The sequence below is a fragment of the Juglans microcarpa x Juglans regia genome, chromosome 3D, assembly GCF_004785595.1.
Source record: "Juglans microcarpa x Juglans regia isolate MS1-56 chromosome 3D, Jm3101_v1.0, whole genome shotgun sequence".
Taxonomy (NCBI): domain Eukaryota; kingdom Viridiplantae; phylum Streptophyta; class Magnoliopsida; order Fagales; family Juglandaceae; genus Juglans; species Juglans microcarpa x Juglans regia.
This window is the reverse complement of record NC_054598.1, coordinates 36,184,317-36,202,584: the sequence shown is the minus strand read 5'-3', so window position 1 is coordinate 36,202,584 and position 18,268 is coordinate 36,184,317. Positions and strand designations below refer to the sequence as shown.

At 36.6% G+C, this 18,268-nt stretch overlaps 1 protein-coding gene and 1 pseudogene across 1 annotated transcript; both read right to left on the bottom strand.

Moving 5' to 3' along the window:
• Positions 1–268: 268 nt before the first annotated feature.
• Positions 269–10,459, bottom strand: LOC121254094 (myrcene synthase, chloroplastic-like). The gene is made up of 6 exons (XM_041154058.1): positions 10,433–10,459; positions 1,693–2,068; positions 1,305–1,520; positions 1,071–1,212; positions 723–971; positions 269–619 (listed from the first exon to the last, which is right to left on the bottom strand). Exons 2-6 carry the CDS (start codon positions 1,998–2,000, stop codon positions 317–319), a joined length of 1,218 nt encoding a protein of 405 aa, XP_041009992.1. The 5' UTR covers positions 2,001–2,068; positions 10,433–10,459; the 3' UTR covers positions 269–316.
• LOC121255278 lies at positions 5,007–11,913 on the bottom strand (annotated as a pseudogene).
• Between the last annotated feature and the right edge of the window lie 6,355 nt (positions 11,914–18,268).

Genomic DNA, 18,268 nt, shown 5'->3' with positions numbered 1-18,268 from the left:
ATATATATATATGATATATCGTTGATATCTTGTGAGCGAATTCCTTTCTCACAGTAAAAATTTATGCATAGAATCTAAAAATTCTGCCCACCATCTATGTGCCGATAAATGCATTGGGCAATCCTTGCACGATTCATTTTGTTCAAAAAATTTAAAAATGGTCGAGTAATCAGTTTCGGTTCGACATCATATAACAGGGCAAAGTACAGCTGGAGTTACCATTTGAAAAGAAAAAGGAACAAATGAGAAAGGAAATATTTCTATGTAATTTTGAAGTTGAACCTTCAATCACATGTGCGAATATATCAGTCATTCATCAATCCTTCGGTAGAGGGATGGGATGAATCAGCAATGCTAAGACTCGGTCCTTAGTTTCGTGATCTTCAACGCCGTGCCCATCTCCATGCTGGTACATGCATTGGGACATCCTTGCAACATTCATTCCAAGATGAATAAATGTTTCAGAAAAGGGAGAACTTGCAGCAATTTCTTCATTATACTTCATCCATGTTGCACTAATCAAATTCCTTATATAGTCACGAGCATCGTCTTCACTAGCACCAGTATCATTCATGTAACATTGAATTGATTTGGGAATATCACCTCTCTCTAACTCTTCCTGAGTTTCAAAATAAAAATATTATAAACATGTTATCCTATGTTCATGTGAAGAAGTTTAAAAATTTATTGTTGAAAGACATGGGATAGTGTGGTGTGCAAACCTTAGATGTTCCAAGATCATCCGCAAGTCGTACAATTATTGCTGGCCAACGAAATATATTGGGATAGTCTTCCAATAAATCCAAGGCTCCCTTTGTTATGGGATTTGTGACAAAAAAATAATAATGCACCAATATAAGTGGAACTGATATTGAAATCCATGCATTTTCAATGTATTCTTGAAGGCTTGGTGTATATCCGCTATAATACCACTTCGCCTCCAATAGATAAGATGTACATAAATCAGCCCACTGAAACATTCGTGGTGGTTCAATGAAGCAGAAGAGTTATAATATATAACAAATACTCGACTATATAATGATGACCATATATAAAAGTGAAGCTCATACACCCTTTTTAAGGTACTGAATGGTGTTGAATCCGTTTAATTCCTTGAGGGTGTCGAAAGCCATTTTGTTAACGGAGTTGTAGAGGGTAAGGAAACATAGCTGCATATAGTAAGGAAGTCGTTCCATTTCATTGACATCCCATCTACATCACAAAGATTACATAAGTATTTGCGTTAACTCTAAGCTATTGATGAAGCATATTAGAGATGTACTACTAATTGCATTAATACAAACCTCTCAACAACATCCGTGAAGAGCTCAAGTTCATCCAAAGTACCATATACATCATACACATCATCTATTGTTGTTATCATTGCATAGATCCTTGTTGACATTTTCCTCAGATATCCAAATTGAGGTTGAAATGATGCGCCAATTGTCCACAGAAAATTCTCCATCACCCTATCCCTCACAAAACTCAACTCTCCAAGGCCCGTACTCCTCCACCACCTTTGTATGAGCCAAAGAAACAATATCAGTTTTAAAACTATAGTAACGAAATTTCTTACCTTTCTAATCATGTGTGTGTGTGTGTATATATATATATATCCAATAATTCTCCACATAAATTTTTTGCATGAGGGCCGAATTACAATATTATGAGTATAAACGTCTCTTTTACCTTGAAGCTGCTTTTAGATCTTCTTGGTGGACTGCTTGTACCATGTTGAAATCCAATTCTGCAAGCTGAAGTAAGATGGGGTTCATATCTTCTCTACTTCTATATACATCAATGAACCACCTTACTTCCAATCTTATCATCCTCCAATGTAATGGAAGCTCTAAGGCATGGTTCACCATAGCACGAAGATTTTGATCTTTGCTTTTCTCCACATAATCTTTAAGATGTTTGCTTGCAAAATCTCTTGCTTCCTCTAAGATGCTTTCACCTTCTATCAAGAGGAACGAGGCTTCGTACAAAGCCAACATTCCCTTCGGATCATCACAAATACATTCATAGAAACTCTCCTTTTCATTGGTAAAACTCTTGAAAACCTCTGTAATCAACAAAGCTCACTAGTTGGTAATTAAATGATGTGTCTATTTATTTTTGTCAAGCATTAATTACTAGCATGCATGTTGTTTACCTTGAGGTACATTATATTTCTTTTGTCTTAGCAATCTGAATTCGAGAGCTGTGGCATATAAACTCTTCTCCTTGCAAACACCACCTCGATAATGAGTATTGTGTATTTTGTCCAATATCCTCGTTATTTCATCTTCAAAGTGGTAAGATACTCCAAGTCTTTGCAAGATATCAATCATCTCGACCTGCTTTAGAGGATCCACCATTTTGTGTAACATCTTTGTCACTTCTTCCTTCAAGTTATCAATTTTTCTAGTGTATGACTCTGCCAATCCGAATTTCACTGATTAGTCATGAGGCATTGATAATGCAAGAACTATCGAGATCAAAACTAAAAAATAATAGACATAGCAAGATTTACCACATATTCACTTTTTAATGACTGGATGTAATCATCATGCCAGATGGTAGGATGGAAATTTCCTGATCGTCGAACGATAGTGGAGTTGCTTGAGTTTTCTTCAAGGACCATGATTTGGAATGGACGAGGAGCATCACGATCTCCTTTTGTTACATGTGAGACAGCTTTCTTAGATGGGAGCAATGCAGCGGGATTGCAATGTCGGACAGAATCAAGAACGTTAAGACACATTGAGTAGGCCATTAGTAAAACTTTGATTTTCGGATTAAATGGGTTAAGCTGTGTAATATATGATTCTAATATATGCCTTTATATATACATTCTAATATATGCTATCATCTCTATGTGACGGCGGTATTAAGGGCAAGGGAGGGCAGCTATATAATGGTTGGCTACCTAAAGGACCTTTTAACCGCCACCCCCAATAGAAAGGTTGGTAGTGTGGTGCCTCGAATGCAGGGTGTTTGAGAAAAATCTTCCATGCAAGATAGGTGGCGCATCATGATCAGGATTCAGGGCGTAAAGGGATAGGCAGAGAGGTGAAAAGGTAAAATTTATTAAACTAAAAAGATGTATGTACGTACAATGGAACGCACACGAGAATCTGCGCAAGTACGTCTGCCCCTATAGAAAAATTCATCTAAGTCTCGGATCTATTTGAAGACAAGGCAGAAGTACTATCTGGTGCACCTATAAGACGGTGCATGGCTTAAATATTACAATCGGCAATATAAAAATGTTGTGGCAGTTACGTACTAGAAATATTTATTGCTGCGGCGTAGATATATATCTGGAGTAAAAAGAGTTAGTCACAGTTTTGATTGAGAAATATTTTTAATTTATTTTATATCATCTCATTATTATAATTTTAATAAATTTTTATATAAAATATAATAAATAAGTTAATTTTTTAAATTTTAAAATAATAATAATATTAAAAAATAATATTCTAATAATTTATATTTTATTCAACTTTTCACTTCTGTAAATAGCACAGCTGGTAGCTAGACATTTTGTACACTTGAAAATCTGTTCTACCTTCATTCGGATCTAGATAGTCTCTGATCTTTCATTCTGTATACTTTGTAAAAGGATTTCTAGCATAGAGTTGTTGGTATTACATTGAGATATAATGCAGATTTTGATAACTTCTTTTAAAGCCTTGGTTTTAGAGTTTTGTAACTCAGGCTTTCTTTTTGTGCTTGGTATTCCTGCGTTGAGAATGACGACTATTAATAAAATTAAGAGCCGTCCCTCTTCGTTAAAAACAAAGAACCTTGGTGAAAAAGATAGTATACTCTGATCACTTGGCTTGGTGGATAGGACGTCATGGATTTGAGTCTCTATGAGTAAGATGCAAAGAAAATCATACACATATCCATTATACCTTATACCCACCAGTTTAGTACCACTTTAGTAGTACCATTGTGTGTGGTTGGGATCGATATATATGATCAGACTCATGTTTATCTTGAGAGAATATCTATGACTACCCACCATCTAGCCTCTCCTAACAGGATTCCAACGAGAATATGATGTTGTAATAGTCACATCCAAAAGGTAGGACTTTGCAAAAATCCGACTATTCGACTTTGATACTGACTCTGCACCCATTTGAATTGGAGTCGAGAAAATGGAGCCGGAGCTGGAGTCAGAGGTATTTGTGCAGTTTTTGTCTGAGTCGGATCGGTTTTCTGACTAACTCCGAGTCCGGCATTCAACATCCGGCTTGAGACTCTGATTTCGCAACGACGTCTGTCTGACTTATGCGTCCGACTCCGAGATTAGTTGACATTTGTTATAAGAATATGTATTATTTATATAGTGATCATATATACTCATATTGAAAGTTTATAACATATATATATTCAATATTATACATTTGTTAATTATTATAAAATAATGTACTTATATTATTCATTATTTAATAATAATAGAATAATAGTCTAGTATATGTACACATCATAGTATCACTATCATGCATATGTGAGGATAGTTGAAACTTGATTAGCTAATAGTGAGTCATGTACCATGTATATATTGTAATACTAGCAATCTATTATCTAGTATAATAATATGTAATTAGAAAAATGTTGTGTAATTATACATATAGAGCACTTGATAATAGTTATATACTACAAATAATTAGTAATTAGATATACTCATAACTCAATACTAGACACTAGTAAATTAGTAATTGTTAATAATCAACACTAACAACTAAATTCAGCATTTAAAAAACTACAAAATCCAGTTTCTTAAATAAAAAAAATAGGCTTAAAACAAAGATTAAATTTATGGCTTAAAACACATAGAAGAGATTTAGGATTTAGAAACAAAAATAATAATAAATAATAAATGGATTTAGAAAAGAAACTAAACCCAAAATCTAACTATCCCAACTTAACCCAAATTCAAGGTTAAAACGGCGCCATTTCGATAACAATTCTCGCCGCCCAACTCATTTAGAACTGCGTCTCTTCATTGTCTTGTTACTTTCTTTCCTAATTCTTCCACGTTGCACTAATCAAAGATCTTATGTACTCACGAGCATCTTCCTCACTGGCACCAGTATCATTCATGTAGCATTGGATCGATTTAGGAACATCACCTCTCTCTAACTCATCCGGATTTCAAAAATATATGTGAAGTAGTCCAACAATCCTAGATGAAATTCTTTGGATATATAGTATGGTTTGCATACCGTAGATTTTCTGAGATTATTCGCAAGTCATAAAATCATTGATGACCACCGTATTATATCTGGATACGCTTCCAAGCAATCCAAGGCATCCCTTATCACTAGATTCGTGATACAAAAATAAGCATGCATCAGTGCAACTGGCACTGATATTGAAATCTATGCATTTTCAATGTATTCTTGAAGGCTTGGAATATATCTGTTGTAGTACCACTTTGCCCTCAACAAATAAGATCTACAAAAATCTGCCCACTGAAACTTTTATGTTGGAGCAAATTACTAGAGGGTATTGTATACTGCATAACATTATACTTTTAAAAAATTGTTGGAGGAAGAATAATGATGAATTTAGAGGTAAAGTTCTTACCACTTTTTTTTAGGTATCAAACAACATCGAACCCTTTTTCCTTGAGAACTTCAAAAGCCATTTCACGAATAGAATTGCGGATAGAAACAAAGCATAATTGCATGTAGTAAGGAAGTTGTTCCATTGCATCGGCATCCCTTCTGGAATCACAAAGATTACAGTTGAGTTTTTACGTTAAGGGTAAGCCATGGATGATGAAACATAGAGGTGTTATGCTTTTAATAGTCTAATACAAACCTCTCAACAGCATATGTAAAAAGCTCAAGCTCATCCAAAGTTCCGTATATATAATACACATCATCTATTGTCGTTATCAATGAATTGACCTTTGTTGAAATTTTCCTATTATATCTAAACTCAGGTTGAAATGATATCCCACTGTCCATAGGAAATTATCCATCAACCTATCCCCTGCAAAGCTCAAATTTTCTCCAAGACCAGTGCTACTCCACCACCTTGTTCCGAACGATAAGAGGAAAAAGAAAACAAAAAGTGGAATCAATCACACATGATACAAAATTTACGTGGTTCAATAATGTGCCATCATCCACGAAGTTGCAGATGAATTTAGTTCAGATGATAACCAAAATACAATATAGTGATATTTGTACAAGAGTATAGTACAATATATAAGCAAACCCTAATCAGCAAGTCGGGCAGGATTAAAAGCTAAAACGGGTAAAAAAAATTTCTTGGAGGCTTAGACCCCAAATGGATTCTTGTCAGATCAGATCATCAACTGGGCCGCCACAAGCTAAAGAAGGCTTCACATAAAAAAGCCCAACAATTCCTTTGTATGAACCAAAGAAAACCATATCGGTTTCGGAATAATAGCTATGCATTTCTTTGCCTTTCGAATCATATATGTCAAGTAAAGCTCAAGATAGGTTGAGATCCAAATTATAAAATGAGGATAATCACGGTTAATTTTTACCTTGTCATTTCTTTTATATCTTCTTGGTAGATTTCTTGTACCACATTGAAATCCAATTATGCAAGCTTAAGCAAAATAGGGTTCATATCTCCTCTATTCCTATATACATCAATGAACCACCTTGCTTCCAACCTAAGCATCCTCCAATGCAGTGGAAGGTCCAAGGCATGGCTCACCAAAGCAGAGAGATCATTTTGATCTTTGCTTAGTTCGACAAACTCTTTGAGTTGTTTGGTTGTGAAATCTCTTGCTTCCTCCAATATAGTTTCACCTTCCATCAAAAGAAATGATGCTTCGTACAAGAATAGCATTCCTCTGACATCCTCACAAAAACATGGCTTGAAGCTTCCTAACCTATTCTTGAAACCGTTGAAGATCTCTGCAATCATGTGATGGGATCTAAGGAGTCATCATTTGTAAATGGTAAGCTCCCATGTTTTAGTTATTTTAGTCAAACCATTTATTAGCTTTAAGAAACTTACCTTGTAGCAAACTATATCCATGTTGTCTTAGCAGTCTAAATTCAAGTACAATGGCATATAAATTCTCTTGTGCATATAAGCACCATGATTATTAATATTGTATAGACTTTCTAGAATCATCCTAATATCATTCTCAAAATGATAAGGTAATCCAAGCCTTTGTGAAATATCAATCAGCTCACGTTGTTGTAAAGGATCTACAATTTTGTGAAACATCATCCTTGCTTCTCCCTTCAACTTATCAACTCGTTTGATCCATGATTGGCCCTGGCAATTCAATTTTTTCATTAGTTAAACTAATTAGCCAAATAATTCGCAATCAACAATACAAGAACTAACTATAAAAACGTATGACATGAATGCACATACCGGATATTCACTTCTCTACGATTGGGTGTAATCATAGTACCAAATGGAAAGTTGGTAATTTGCTGATCGACGAACAACAATATTGAAATGGCTTGAGATCTTGCCAGTGGCCATGCCCTTGCATCGAATGGGAGGTGTTGTGAAATGTTATGCAAAACACACACACCAATGATAACAAATCAAGTAAAATCAATTACAATCAAGCACACTACGCACAATAAATGTAGTTAGGCAAATTAACTACGTCCATAGAGCTGCAGAAATTTTATTAACCAGAGGAGATTACAATCACTCAATCTCAATTCATATTCTCTAGAACTTTTTGCTCTCTCACACAATATGTACTCACTTGACAATTTTTCTCTCTCAAAATATGCTGAGAGTCATACAAAACAAGTCAAATATGATAAATATATAGCAAACAACACTAGAAATCCTAATTTGGTGAAATCTGCGTTCTTCACTCGAACAGCGTGTCCAGTGCGCCTTGAGCGAACGACCAAATCAACATTGACTCGAGCGGACGTTGAGCAAACACTAGGATTTGTGTCTCGCTCGAGCTTATTGTCGTGCAGGACTTGAGCGAAGTCACGGTTTGAGCTTCGCTCGAGCCCACTGTCGAGTGCACTTTGAGCGAACTTCACTTAAGCGTACTATCAAGCGCACATCAAGCAAACATTCTGTTTCTCGATTTTCAGCTCTAAAACCAGTCTCCACATACACCCCAACAATCTCCCACTTCGAGACTGGGTCTCCACATGCCAACCACTATTTCCGCCAAGCTCTATCATCTCTGCAGCTCATAGCTCCCGTCTTCAAGCTAAAAGACGCACTAAAGCCAAGCCCCGACTTCAGTCTTCCACGTACATTGTCCTTAGTCAGCACATCCACAAGCTGACTCATAACTCCCATTGCACTAGAAGTATCCGGTCTCGAACCGATCTTGGCAACCTCAACCAACTTTTCCAGGCTTTCATGAGGAACGACAAAGTTGACTCTCTTTGGCTTCTTCACATGTTTCGCTTGATCAAATCTGCATTTTTACACTATTGTATTTTCCTGCACATCACTGGATCCTGATGTTGAATACAAATAATTAAATCTGCTACTATGTGCTAAGACCAGCGCACCCTTAGTGATCTTCCAAGCTCCTATAGAGAATGCTACTACAAAACCGCTGTCATCAAGCTGTCCCACAAGGATCAAGTCTTTATTCAGATCTGGAACTTGTCTGACTTGTTGTAAAGTCCACACACCCCTGTTTGGAAGTCTGATGTGCACATCACCCACTCCTACTGCATCCAGTGCATCTCCATCAGCAGCATACATCTTCCCAAAATCACTAGCAACATAATTCTACATGATTTTACGATGTGAGGTGTTATGGAACGAAGACCCTGAATCCAATACCCAATCATCAATTAGATTGGGCACTGCAAGAAGTAAGGCATCATGAATTTCATCTGCCACTATATTCATCACGTCATCCTCAGCACTTCCTTGATTCTTGCAGTTTTTCTTAATGTGGCCCGGCTTGACACAACTCCAGCACATGATCTGTTGTCCAGATCTTGTCTTGCTCTTCTATCTGCTCTTGCAGTTTGACTTGTCATGTCCTCTGCCCCTATTCTCAACATTCAAGGCAAATCCTGAACTTGAGAACTCACCCGAGTCTCTCCTACGTACCTCTTCAGTAAGTAACATGTCACGTATGTCATCATTGTTTAGTTTTGTCTTGCCGGCTAAACTACTCACAACCTTCCTCAGGGCCTCCGAACTATTTGGCAATGATGCCAACATAATCAACGCTCTGATCTCATCATCAAACTCAATCTCTACAGAAGACAGTTGATTTGTGATCGTATTGAATTCATTCAATTGTTGGGTTGCAGACATACCTTCTGACATCTTCAGATTGAACAATTTTTTCATCAAGTGCACTTTATTATTTGCCGACGGTTTTTCATACATACCTGACAAAGTCACCATGAGATCCATCGTGGTTCTCTCTTTACTGACATTGTGCGCCACTATTCTGGACAAGGTCAGTCGAACAAGCCCTAGAATCTGTCAATCTAACAGGGTCCACTCAGCATCATCCATGCTCTTCGGTTTCTTTTCCAACAGTGGAAGGTGGAACATCTTCCCATAAAAATAGTCCTCCATCTGCATTTTCCAATACCCAAAATCAGTGTCATTGAACTTCTCGATCTCGGGTGTGATCACTTTATCTCCAACCATCATTCTTCTTCAGATCAGACCTTGGCTCTTGATACTATTTGTTATGCAAAATACACACACCAACGATGGAAAATAAAATAAACGCAATCACAATTAAGCACACAACACACAATATACGTGGTTCGGCAAATTGCCTACGTCCACAGAGCTGCAGAAATCTTATTAACCAGAAGAGATTACAATCACTCAATCTTAACTCACACTCTCTAGGGCTTTTTGCTATCTCACACAATATGCACTTATTTGACAATTGTTCTCTCTCAAAATATGCTGAAAGTCATACAAAACAAGTCAAATATGACAAATATATAGCAAACGGCTCTGAAAATCCTAATCTGGCAAAATCTACGGTCTTCGCTCCTGTGGCGTGTCTAGAGCGCCTCGAGTGAACTGCCAAATCAACATTGGCTCGAGCGGGCTGTCGAGCAGAGGTCGAGCGAACATTAGGGTTTATGTCTCGCTCGAGCTCACCGTCACGCGGGACTCGAGCGAACTCAAAGGTTGAGCTCCGCTCGAGCCCACTATGGAGTGCACGTCGAGCGAACTTCGCTCGAGAGCACATCAAGCAAACATTTTGTTTCTCGATTTTCAACTCCAAAACTAGTCTCAACATACACCCAAACAATCTCCCACTTGGAGACTAGGTCTCCAGATGCCAACCATTGTTCCCTTCAGATCATCACAAATACATTCATAGAAATTTCCCTTTTCATTGGTAAAACTCTTGAAAACCTCTGTAATCAACAAAGCTCACTAGTTGGTAAATGATGTGTCTGTTTATTTTTGTTAAGCATTAATTACTAGCATGCATGTTGTTTACCTTGAGGTACATTATATCTCTTTTGTCTTAGCAATCTAAATTCGAGAGTTGTGGCATATAAACTCTTCTCCTCGCAATCACCACCTACATAATGAGTATTCTGTATTTTGTCCAATATCCTCGTTATTTCATCTTCAAGGTGGTAAGATACTCCAAGTCTTTGCAAGATATCAATCATCTTGACCAGCTTTAGAGGATCCACCATTTTGTGTAACATCTTTGTCACTTCTTCCTTCAAGTTATCAATTTTTCTAGTGTATGACTCCCCCTGCCAATCTAAATTTCACTGATTAGTCATGAGGCACTGATAATGCAAGAACTATCGAGATCAAAACTAAAAAATAATAGAGATAGCAAGATTTACCACATATTCACTTTTTAGTGATTGGATGTAATCATCATGCCAAATGCTAGGATGGAAATTTCCTGATCGTCGAACAATAGTGGAGTCACTTGACTTTTCTTCGAGAGCCATGCTTTGGAATGGACGAGGAGTCACTAGAACTATATATCTAGTGCACCTATAAGACAATGGCTTAAATATTACAATCGACAATATAAAAATGTTGTGGCAGTTACTAAAAATATTTATTGCTACGGCATAGATATCTGGAGTACAAGAATTAGGCTTGAGAAATCCTCTCAATTCATTTTATCTCATCTCATTTCATCTCATCATTACAATTTTAACAAATTTTCATATAAAATATAATAAATAATTCAAAATTTTCAAATCTTAAAATAATAATAATATTAAAAAATAATATTCTAACAATATTTTATTCAACTTTCAATTTTCCTCTTCTGTAAAGCAGCTGGTAGACATTTTGTGTAACACCCAGACCTAGTCAAGCTCAATGTTTTTTTTTTTTCGCCGCCACACACGATTGCACTCCGATGCACGTACGCCTCTATTCTCCTCAGCTTTAGGGTTTTTGTTTTTGTTTTGTTTCAATCACCTAATTTTTTTCACATGTTAACTTCCCTGCACGTTTTCTTTTCGGTCTATTTTCACCCCTAGAGTTTTCCTCACGTCCACGACATGCATGATCTTGCACGTCTCCTTCCTGTCTTTCTCTAGGGTTTTTCCAATCAACTCTTTATATACATGTACTCCTCTCCTGAAAAAAGAAGAAGTAGCCACAAACCTCCCATGATAGTCTTCATCCCAACAAGCCTAACGCCTCACTCACACAACCCGTAGCCACTAGGCTCAGCACTCGTCAACGTTGCACCCATAGCCAGCCACCAGTGTGCATGATGAAAACCTAGAATAGCCACTTCTTCTTTTTCTCCCTCTCCTCTCGGTTTCCCATAGTCATCTCTGCACCTTTCAGCCATCCCTGTTACCGTCCAACACCCTCACGGAAGCCCAAACGTTTGCGCCACCACTGCTGCCCAGTTCCTCCACCCCAACCTCCATCTCCACGTAAAACCGACGCCCAGAGCGACCATCGGAAAACACATTCAACAGCCACCATTAGTAAACCACAGCGCCCCACCGCCAACTGCTCAGCCTCAAGCAAGAACCACTAGCGGACGTCGGTCGTGCACTTAGGTTTGCCGAGACCACCTTCTGGTAAGCTCACAAAGTGCCACGGCCTCCTCGCCGTTCTTTCCGCTCTCTCTCTCTCTCTCTCTCTCTCTCTCTCTCTCTCTCTCTCTCTCCCGCTCATCTCTCTTTCTGCCCCACGAGCTCAACCGCCCTTTTTTCTGTCGTAACCACCACCCAACTCACCGCCCTTCGAGCTCTCAATCTTTCGGTGAGCCTCTGCCTCACAAACTGCTGTTTTGCTTTTAAGTAACATGAGTTTTTGTCAAGGTAGTTTTTGTTAACATGAGTTTACGTAACTTGGGTAATGTATTGTTTAATTAAATAAAATTACATTATTACCCTTTGAGCTACAAGTTGCGTTAAGGTGTTTTAAACTTTTAATATGAGTTAGTAATCTCTAATATATTTATGTTTACAGAAATATCTTAAGTAGTTTAACATGTTATTAAGTAAAGATTTATTTTAAGAGTAAACAATATTGTTGTAATGTTATTTTTACACTTTGGATATGATTATAGTTATGGTTTATTTTAAAATATTTTGAGATAATTATATTATCTAGTATTAAACTTTATAGTTTATTTTCAATAATAAATAGGTAAGATTTTTAAATGTTTTAGTCAAACTTATTAAATCAATATTAATGATTTTAGAAAGTGATGATTTATAATTTGAAGTTAAGAAATTTTAGGTTTTGAGGAATTAAATAGGTTATTTTAGAAGCTTAGGATTAAATATCGAAATACGTGATTAATTGAAAATTTACGAGAATTACGTGATTATTTTATAGGTAACGCTTAATTATTATTCGACATTTTTTAGGAAAATTCTGTAAAAGCTAAGAAGTCCAGGTAAGCAGGGTTCCTATACTAGACTTTGCATTCAAATAAAATGAGCTGAGGTTGATTTTTGAAAAATATACATATTTGGTTATGAAAAGAAATTTGAACTAGCTCAGTTATTTGTTCTGCATTACTCATGAGATTCTGTTTAAGAATAAAGTATTTTCTGGCATATCTGGTGTAGACATGAGTTTATTTTTTACATTCTGTTTCTGAACTGTGCAAAAGAGAGCAAATACGTAATTTTGTGCATAAATTATGTTTTTGAGATATGATTATGCTCTGTTCTGAAGATGTTTTGTACTCTGATATGATATGATGTGATTTATGAATACCTCTGTTCGGGTTGGTACCAACTTTTCTGTTTCTGGTCCACCCACTTTGGAAACAAAATGGTTCTCTACGTGGTCTTTCCTATGCGCACACTCGGGGCTCCGAGAATGAATAAGGGAAATATTCACATTCTGTTTCTGCTCGGTTAGCTACTGGAGTTTGCACAACCCTACCACAGGGGTTAAACATGGTATTTGTTCTGATATTATAAGATAAGACGTGATGTTTCAGTTTATGCATTTTGAACTCTGTAAATGCTCGTGTTTACACACTAACATATGTTCTCTACTGACTGAGTTGTTGATAACTCACCCCTTATCTCCATATATTTTTCAGATAATTTTGATGCTTCAGCTGAAGAACAAAAGTAGGAAGTTTTAGCAAGGTGTGATGATCGTTGTGGAATAAGTGCCTGAGGGTATAAGTGCTTATTTGAGAGTCATAGTTAGGAAACTGATTTATTTTTTGGGTATTTTGATTTGATGAGTTAAAGATATTTTCGAGTTTTTGGGGAATTTATAATTTATGTTATAGAGAATTTCTTTGTTGTCTCCATGAAGGAACTTAGATATTTGGATTGATTAAATGGATTAACATTTTATGAAGTTTTTTGGACTTTATAGTTGTGTTATTGAAGTTGATATTAAGTATTAAGAGCTAACTCTCCAGACCTTCGGGATCGGGGCATTACATTTTGTACACTTGAAAATCTGTTCTACCTTCATTTAGATCTAGATAGTCTCTCTTTCATTCTGTATACTTTGTAAAAGGATTTCTAGCAAAGAGTTGTTAGTATTACTTTGAGATGTAATATTGCAGATTTTGATAACTTCTTTTAAAGCCTTGGTTTTAGAGTTTTGTAACCTCAGGCTTTTTTCTTTTTTGCGCTCGGTATTCCTGCGTTGAGAATGAGGACTATTAATAAAATTAGAGCCGTCCCTCTTCGTTAAAAACAAAGAACCTTAGTGAAAAAGCTCGTTTACTCTGATCACTTGGTATGGTGGATGGGACGTCATGGATTTAAGTCAGCTCTAGCTATGAGTAAGATGCAAAGAAAATCATACTCATATCCATTATCCCTTATACCCACCAGTTTAGTACCACTTTAGTAGTACCATTGTGTGTGGTTGGGATCGATATGATCAGACTCATGTTTACCTTGAGAGAATATCTGGCAGTGACTACCATCTAGCCTCTCCTATTATAAGAGGATTCCAATGAGAATATGATGTTGTAATAGTCACGTCCAAAAGGTAGGACTTTGCAAAAATCCGACTATTTGACTCCGGTTATACTGACTCTGCAACCATTTGAGTCGGTGCTTCGAAAAAATGGAGCCGGAGTCAGAGGTAGTTGTGCAGTTTTTGTCAGAGCTGGATCGGTTTTCTGACTGACTTCGACTCCGGCATTGGGGCAGATGAACTTTTCCGCCTCTTTGTCTGAATAAAGTATGCATGGTGGAGAAAGATCAATATATTTTCAAGTTAAAAAGATAGATATCTATTAGTATAATGCTGTGGGTTTGTCTTAACATGTGCAGCTAATACAGTGGGTTTGTCTCTATGCAACAAATTAAAAGAATACACGTGAATATCGTTTCCAAGCTACTGATTCGATCTGTGTATATCTGTGTTCAGCAATCAGCATTATTCACCGACTGGGAAAAGTTTACAAGATACGCATGATCAATAGGCTAGGTCGGTAGCTCGCGGCATGATTCATTCCCCATGTGTTAACATACTTAAGTTTAATATTTATAATGGAGAATCATCGTACAATATTAAGATATATATATATATATATTTTTATATATATATATATATGATTACAAAATATGTTTTTATATTTTGTTGGTTTTATTTATTTTATTGTATACTATTTGTTTGTTTATTTTATATTATTTGTTTTATTTTATGGCAAGTTATTTTATTTTATTTATTTATTTATTTTATTATTTTATTGTGCACTACTTCATTTGTTTTATTCATTTTATCTTATGATATTTTATTGTTAGTTTTATTCATTTTGTTGTATATTATTTATTTATGGAATTTTATTTTATTTTGTTTTGTTCGGAGTTGAAAATCGGGTTAAGAGTTGTGTTATGGCAGGAAGATGGTACGATTGTGAATGTCATTGTTAGACTTGAACACTTAGTGTAGTAGGCTTGAACTCTTGGCAACTGGATTGCTTTAATATCGAGGCTTGAAGGGAACGGCATGATCTGGGTGAACTCTTTGGAGTAGGAACTCAAGTTGCTGCTAAGGAGGGGAATAGTTTTAAATTGCTTAGGATAATTGAGGTTTTATATTTCGTGGAGATATGTCATGAGGCTATAGCATAGGAGGTTGTAAGTTCAACGAATTCCAATGTTAGATTTTTGAGAAGGTCACCTAAGGTTTGAGGCCTCATAGTTTTTAGGAAATAAGTTTGTTAGATTTAAGGTGATAGGTTCAACAAGCATTCGAAGGATTAGTTAGATTAGAAGTTTTCGATTTTGCCGACTTTGATAAGCAGTTTGATAACATTTGAGGTTTTAGAATTTACAAGTTTTATAAGGTGAATGTTTTAGATTTAAGGTCATGGATCTTTAAGATTTTGGGAAATGATTTTTATCTGGTTTAAGGTTTAGAATTGCAGAGTTGAAGGGTTGAATTATAATAGGATTTGAGTTCTTAGTTTTGTATACTTGGTACACTAGCTTGGTCTATTCTATCAATGGATTAGTTGGTAACCATTAAATTAGGATTGATCTGAGTTGAGTTACTGATATGAGAATTTTTAGGAGAGAACTTCTTTAGAGATGGAAGGTAATAATCTACTTTGTGTATTTTCCGAGGATTAAAGATGTTGATCTCATTCAGATAATGATTGTTTTTAGCTCGAGGTTAGTGACAGGTTGATGATTTAATCCATATCAATTTTAAGGAATAATAGATGGTGCGGACGTAGGAGATGATTCTTGTTGATTTCGAGGATATAGGCCTGGATGGTGGAAATGGTAGTGACAGATCACTTGCACGTTTGGAGGATTATTGGTTCTAGCTAAGTGTGTATGAGATCGATGTGTAGTAGTGGTGAGTGGGTATGCATTTCGGAGAGTACAAGGGTCCTTGTCTCATTTTTGGCTTGGAAGAAGTGTCTTGGGTAGGTGTTGAAGATGAATAAATACAATAGTATTAAATTCAAGAGATTTTGGTTTGGAATTTTTGGTGAGTCAATCGGAGTGTGTAGTCGAAACGGATTACTCAATGGAATGACGGTTGACAATAATTATTGTGATTATCTATAGGAATTAATTGTGACTTGAGGTTACCTAGGAAATTAAATTTTGAGGTTGTACTTTCTTTGGAGATTGAGAATCCAGTTGGTTGAATTAAGGACATTATTATTTAACTTGAAGAGAGATTGATGGGTCGTCATGTTTGGTGTATGATAAGATCTTGGAAGTTGATGTTTAGGCATTAGCGATGAATAATATGATCAAGTATGTGAGTTAATCAAGCATTAGGATCCTTGGGCGATTTGCATTGGCTTTTAGTGGATTGATGATTTGAGCAATATGGCTTGCCTTGAGGTTTAATAGTGATGTGTTATTGAATGAGCTAGTCGTGCTAATACTAGCTTATAGGAGTAGAAGTAGCTGGGCGAGTTACCAAGGAGGTTTTGTTAATGTTTTGGTGAAGTCATTGATGGTTCGTAATGAGTTTAGTCACCGCTAGATTAGATGTTATTCTGAATGTCGGTGATGAGCTTTTGGGTTTAGATTTTTGGGTTGAAGTTTATACGTGCTCTTTTTGGTTGGTCGGATTGAATCGAATCTTTTAAAGTATGCTCCTTATTGTAGATGAGATGGATGTATTTTGGGTTGAGGTTGCTTATTTTCAATTTGGGATGCTGAGGTTAGTTTTCTGTCTATGATCATGGATGTATTTTGCGGAATATTGATTTTGATCAAGGCAGCAGGAGTTAATTGAGGAATATGAGTGATAACGAGTTAATTGAGGAATATGAGTGATAACTCCTGGTTTTGGGGACAAGAGTATTTTCTACCAAAACGTGGTAAGAGTTTGCTGGTTAGTAGGTATGAAGTCACCTTGTACTCGATGGTACTAGTTTTTATGAGGACATAAATTTTATGCATGTGGCGAATTACTAGAGTGTGCAGCCGAAGCGTGATATTTGTGGTTGTAGTTAGGAGTTCGGATTTTGTGCTGATCTTGAGGAATTAGTGGTGACTTGAATTTTTAGATGATGCTTGTAGTTGAAGATTAATCTTTTGGTTGTGCAATTTGTTATTGATGGTTAACCTTGGAAGTGGCCATTAGGTTACCAAATGTAGAATTCAATGGAGGTTTAGAAGTTGAAGCATAGGAGCTGATTGAGGTTAGCATGGATTATTGTATGGAGCTATTGATCATTGGAATTTTCTGGATATTGTATTAAGGTTCTTGTGGAAAATAAGATTTTGGTTAGTATAGTCATCTAGGAATACTGGTCGTGATGTGCCACTGGAGGACTAATACGAGTGTGTTGGATATCGCCATTTTTTTTTTGAGAAATGTGCCACGTGCTGTCAAGTTAAGGCTGAGCATCAAAGACCTGTTGGTAAACTTCAACCTCTCCCTATTCCTGAGTGGAAGTGGGATGATATTTTATGGATTTTGTTGTGGGTTTGCCGAGGACCCTAGCGGAAAGAACTTAGTTTGGGTGATAGTTGATCGGTTGACCAAAAGTGCCCATTTCCTGCCTATTAATAACACTGACTCTTTGGGTAAGTTGACTCGGTTGTATGTTAAGGAGATAGTGCGTTTGCACGGAGTGCCCAAGAGTATCGTGTCAGATCGGGACCCGCGGTTCACGTCCCATTTTTTGGAAGAGTTTGCAGGCAGCTTTAGGCACTAAGTTGAAGTTTAGTACTGCATATCACCCACAGACAGACGGTCAATCAGAGCGTACTATTCAGACTCTTGAGGATATGTTGCGGTCTTGTGTCATGAAATTTCAAGGGAGTTGGGAGAAACATCTGCCACTAATTGAGTTTGCTTATAATAACAGTTTTCAGTCCTCTATTCAAATGGTCCCGTATGAAGCTTTGTATGGGTG